We start from the raw sequence: 4,797 nt of genomic DNA, 5'->3' as shown, positions 1-4,797 counted from the left end.
GAGGACGACGGTGACTTCTTGCTGCTCCTGTGCCACGCGTACTCGAAGCACGACGCGAGTGTGCGCAGGGCACGCCTAGAAGTGCATGAAGCCCTATTAGAGAATGCGTGGCGCACCGCAATGCGAACGCGCCACTACCTGACGTGCAGTTGCTTGGACGCTCCGTGTGACGCAGCGTGGATGACGCTGTACAAACACGGTCGCGATTCCAACTTTTTAAATGCCACGAGCCTCACGAGGTAAGCTGCAAACGGCAACTATCTTACTTCTTATCTAACTGTTAAGAACTACGCAGATCTGCGTTTCACAAGTTACTGCGCAGATTTGCGCGGTTCTACCACATTCCTTCACTTGGAAGAAGGGGTCGCCCCCCAAGGCTTCGCTACTACCACCAAGCTCTCGGCCTCATTCTCTGCTTCTACGTGGGGTCCATGGAAAATGGGACTCTCTGCATGCTCTTTGGCGTGCCCCCCAATACGTTGTCTCGAACGCTGCGCAGAGCTGAAGAGGCGTTGTGCTGTGCACTTAAAGACTTCGCTCCAGCCCGGATCTCCTGTCCATCGCCGGCTCGACAGAGAGAGCTGGCGGACATGGTAAACGCGCGTGAGCCTCTGCTACACCACACGTTTGGGTTTATAGACGGCAAGAACTTCCGGGTAATTTGAAATTCTGAACTCTACAATGGTACACAGTAGCTAATTCGATGTTGCTGGTACAGGTGCAACAACCGTCTAATGCAGATCTGCAAAACGCAATGTACAACGGATGGTTACACTCCGTTCTGGTCACCGGTACGATTTGCTTCGCAGCCGACGGGTGCATTATTTAGTCCAAGCATAACTGCCCTGGATCTTGGAACGATTCAGACACTTCTTTGGGATTCCGCATGAAACTACTCGATCCTACATACTGCCCGGACGTGCGGATGAACGTCGTGTCGGATTCGGCGTTCCCCTGCTCCACGGCGATGAAAGGGAGGATACTAACACCTTTGAAGGACGGGGATCTCGAAAGGATTCAACCATCGCTACGAAGCTCGGCGCGCACTTTGCACAACGCCATCACTTCTGTGAGGCAGGCAGCGGAGTGGGGCATGGGCAGTGTGCAGAAGGTTTACAGTCGCTTGAACTTGCCACTGCCCTACGACCCAATGCTCCGTGGTCTGAGACTGAACAATCTATTCCGGATGCCTAACTACCGTGTCAGGACGGTGGGCATTTCGGAAATCCGAACGACGTTTACGGGCGCGATGGAGATCGCCCTGTAGCACGGGAAGTGGATGTCGTATTTGAAGCACGGTTGCTAAGTTCATTTGCATGAGTAGTTTCTTCGGGTTGAATACGAGCAGATGATGGACAATTTGGATCGTGTTTGTGGCTGTTTTTGCTCTCTACGAAGGGCTGTTCTCAACATGCAACGCTACGAAGTGGACTTCCTCCCTCTGTGGGCTAATTTGTGGGGTAGACTTCCGCGAGAAGCACCTCACTCCTTCTTGAAAAGAGCTCCAATGAAGAACATGAGCTCTTGCGAGCGCGCGCGAGCTTCCTCCTTCTCGCGACGTGCTCGATCTTCCATCTCCACCTTCTCCTGACGGCGGCGTTCTTCAGCTTCAAGCTTCTCGGCGTGGTAGCGGGCTTCGCGTGCTGCGACTTCATCGCGTCGGCGCTGTTCTTCGTCTGCTCGTCGAGCTTCACCTTTGCGTTCGCTGTCCTCGCGCATGAGGATCGTCAACTCAACGATATTGTTTCCCATGGCGCTGGACCCCGTCTCGAGGTCGCTCAAGCGCTTTTTCAGCTGTGTAGCCATCCTGGTGGCCTTCACCCGCTTCACTTTGGCGTAGCTGGCTTCGGCCAGCTCGTCGTCGTCGTTGGCATCGCGTTTGCGCCAAATGGTGCTTCGGAAGTCTTCGAGGTTGCTCCCACCGAGGCGGTTCCAAGCGTTCAGGTATCGCTTCGATCCTTCCGACGCCCGAGCACGAGTTGTGGAGGGTTTCTCCAAACTGATTACACTTGATCCCACGACCGGAGGCTGAGTCGGCTTCGGCAGCCCAGCAGAGCGAAGGTGGCGTTGCGTGGAGGTGCTTGGATTCGGTGACGGTCTGGGGGTCGAAGCAAATGCCTCCAGCCCTTCACGTACGGCGGCCGATTCGAGCAGCTCGTCGATGCTACCGATCGGTGTGTTAGACTCATCGTCGCAGCCGTTGTGATGGTACGTGTCGGTACCGATGGCGGAGTGCGTGCTAGCAGTGCTGTCCATGGAGCAGGAGGTGTTGCAGAGGCCGTCGTCGCCCTCGTACTCGAAGCTGAAGTCAGGTTGCTCGTCCTCTTCATCTTCTTGACCATTGGCGTCGGCCCCATCATCCATCTCTTCAACACCCGCCTTCTCGTCGATGCTCTTCTTGAGCATCTTTGCTTTTTTCACGTGCGAAGGCATATCAGCCACACCGTCGGCTTACGCGTGCTGTACAACATCTTGAACTTGCGCTGGAGACTCTCGTAGTCGCGCTCGGCGATGCCGCGGCCTCGATTCGAGTTGTAGGAGTTGGCGAGACGTTTCCACTCGTCTTTACCGAGAGGTAGGAACTTGGCAACGAGGGTCAACATTCGTTGCACCTCGGAAAGCTTGTAGTTTGCGCTTCCAGTTAGTTTAGTCATCTACAAGTACGAACACGACCACAAAAAACGTCATCACAGGCTTTACGTAGACTTAGGGGCAGTAACAGCATACTGGTGTCGATAAAAGCGTCGGGTGGGGCGAGCACTTGGTCGTGACACGGGGCTTGGGCTTGCTCGAAGCTTGGGAAAATCAAGAATGGGAGTCCTGACACCTCCAAGCTGCGCGCGAACGCGCGCAGTCAAAGCGAGCCTGTGGCACGACGCGGCTGCTGTACACCAATTACGAGCGTCAGTAGAAACCACAACAAGAGTTCGCACCCAAACCGAGAGCGCGCTATCAAAGATCCGAGTTTATTTTGCCGTTGGTTTCACGCCAGATCGCTAGTTTTGGCGCGAAGTCCCTTCGCAAAGCTCAACGTAGTCTATAATTTTCGAAATGAAGAGGAGCAAAGCTTGACTTTAACGTCAAAGTAGCTTGTCAAAGATGGATACATTTATTCACAGGATGTTAGTATGCACTCCCATCCTACTCACCACGTTCGCACCTTGCAGATTCTCGCACGCATGCTACGGGTTCCGCTCGTTCTGGATGTCGCGGTGACGGCAAGTCTCGAGACCACATCGACACACGAACCAGAGATCCGTCCCGTAGTCGACAGTGACTTCCTCTCCTTCCTGAATGTCCTCCGTCGTAGCGATGACAACGGTAGTGCGGCGACCGTTCGCCACCTCGACGAACTGCGCCACCGGCGCACACGAATGGTTGACGAAACGCATGAGGCTGCCCATACCTGCGGCGTTGATGGCGACACGGATCGGATGACTCGGCCTTTCAGGGCACTGGGTCATTACGAGGCGGTAGCCTTCATTTAGAGGTCGAAGGGCTTTTTATACGCTCACGTGCTCCAACTCGCCCAAGTACTCGCCCAGAACTTCACCCGCTTCAATGTCCTCCGCCGCGACCACCGCCAATTGCCTTGTGCGAACGTTTCTTGCCAAGTAGACCGAAGACGACTCTCCTAAGGCGTTACCACACTTGGCATCGTACGGACAGCAGCCTGGTGTGCAGAACATCTGCATCAGCGAGTTCCTGCACGTGCCCACACGGCACGGCATCGAACACCCACACCAGCCGAAGTGGGGCACCGTCGGGCACACCAAACCGGTCGGGTTAAACTGAGTGCGCAGGTTGGCCACTTGATACGGCCAGTCTGCAGGTATGAAGCGATCGCGAGAACGGGCGACAGCAGCACGCGGCTTTTGAGCTGCGATCGGACTTGTTCGCATGAGGCCACGAGGGTTCACCGTCAACGATGCCGCCTCACGCCGCTCACCATGACGGCGGTGGTTTGGGTGGGCAGAAGCTCGACGCCCTTGCCGTGAAGAGCGGTGCTCTCGAAGGGGAACTCTCAGCCCTAGTCGAGGAACTGGCGGTGAAGGCGCCCCCAGCATCACTGGCGATGATGTTGTCAGGCTGCGCGGCGGACGTACTAGTGGCGAAGTTGCTGGCTCCTCCAAATCATCAGCAACAGAACGAGCATCATCATCTTTTGGTTGTCGCGGAGGCGAATCCGCCAGGATAGAGCAAGTCCCAGGAGAGCTGTAGCCATCCTTCTCACCGGCAGCGACACCTCGGTACAGGTTCGGCGGTGTGTTCTCCTCTTCCTCCGTGGACGAATCGCCGATGCAACGCTCGCGCCAGTACGCGGCCGAATGAACCATGCTCTGTAAATACGAAATCCGTTAGCAAACACCCATCTCCAAGCTCCTTGAGCACGTACCTTTCGCTTCGGTGGTGGCGGCTTGCTGTCACTGGCCGATTTTCGAAAGTGACGGCTTCTTCAACTTGAGCGCAAACATGAGATATGCGAGATATATGCAGAAAGAGTGATTGTAGGGCAGTTCAGAGCGATGATCAGCTTTTTCAATACAGTTTTTAAGATCTCGCTATAAGATGGCTGCAGATATTAAATCTAGGGGTAGGGTAGATTATTCAGACGATTTTTACGTTTCACGGATTCTATTCGATTCTTATGGCTGCCATATCTGCCGCAGGTATGTCGAGTGCTTACTCTAGTTTTGAAAGGCGTCCAATGAGCAAGTTGCCATATTTATCACGAAAATAACGCGTATCCACGGTGCGTGTTCTCTGGATATTTATATCCAGAGTCTTAGTGGCTTC

The 4,797-nt window shown here is 54.7% G+C and overlaps 4 protein-coding genes across 4 annotated transcripts; 1 reads left to right on the top strand and 3 right to left on the bottom strand.

Moving 5' to 3' along the window:
- Window positions 1-120: 120 nt before the first annotated feature.
- On the top strand, window positions 121-1,267 carry PPTG_20032 (hypothetical protein; the record flags this gene model as incomplete). The annotated part of the gene is made up of 4 exons (XM_008918645.1): window positions 121-239; window positions 296-656; window positions 719-791; window positions 867-1,267. The coding sequence occupies 4 exons, from the start codon at window positions 121-123 to the stop codon at window positions 1,265-1,267; spliced, it is 954 nt and encodes a 317-aa protein (XP_008916893.1).
- A 215-nt stretch (window positions 1,268-1,482) lies between these two features.
- PPTG_24819 (hypothetical protein) lies at window positions 1,483-2,406 on the bottom strand (the record flags this gene model as incomplete). Its single annotated transcript, XM_008918644.1, has 1 exon — window positions 1,483-2,406. One exon carries the CDS (start codon window positions 2,404-2,406, stop codon window positions 1,483-1,485), a length of 924 nt encoding a protein of 307 aa, XP_008916892.1.
- An 11-nt stretch (window positions 2,407-2,417) lies between these two features.
- Window positions 2,418-2,654, bottom strand: PPTG_24818 (hypothetical protein; the record flags this gene model as incomplete). The annotated part of the gene is made up of 1 exon (XM_008918643.1): window positions 2,418-2,654. One exon carries the CDS (start codon window positions 2,652-2,654, stop codon window positions 2,418-2,420), a length of 237 nt encoding a protein of 78 aa, XP_008916891.1.
- A 528-nt stretch (window positions 2,655-3,182) lies between these two features.
- PPTG_20030 (hypothetical protein) lies at window positions 3,183-4,337 on the bottom strand (the record flags this gene model as incomplete). The annotated part of the gene is made up of 2 exons (XM_008918642.1): window positions 3,183-3,455; window positions 3,516-4,337. The coding sequence occupies 2 exons, from the start codon at window positions 4,335-4,337 to the stop codon at window positions 3,183-3,185; spliced, it is 1,095 nt and encodes a 364-aa protein (XP_008916890.1).
- Window positions 4,338-4,797: the final 460 nt, after the last annotated feature.

The sequence above is a fragment of the Phytophthora parasitica genome, assembly GCF_000247585.1.
Source record: "Phytophthora parasitica INRA-310 unplaced genomic scaffold supercont2.252, whole genome shotgun sequence".
Taxonomy (NCBI): domain Eukaryota; phylum Oomycota; class Peronosporomycetes; order Peronosporales; family Peronosporaceae; genus Phytophthora; species Phytophthora nicotianae.
Note: the sequence above shows the minus strand (reverse complement) of the source record. Positions and strands in the feature narration are given on the sequence as shown.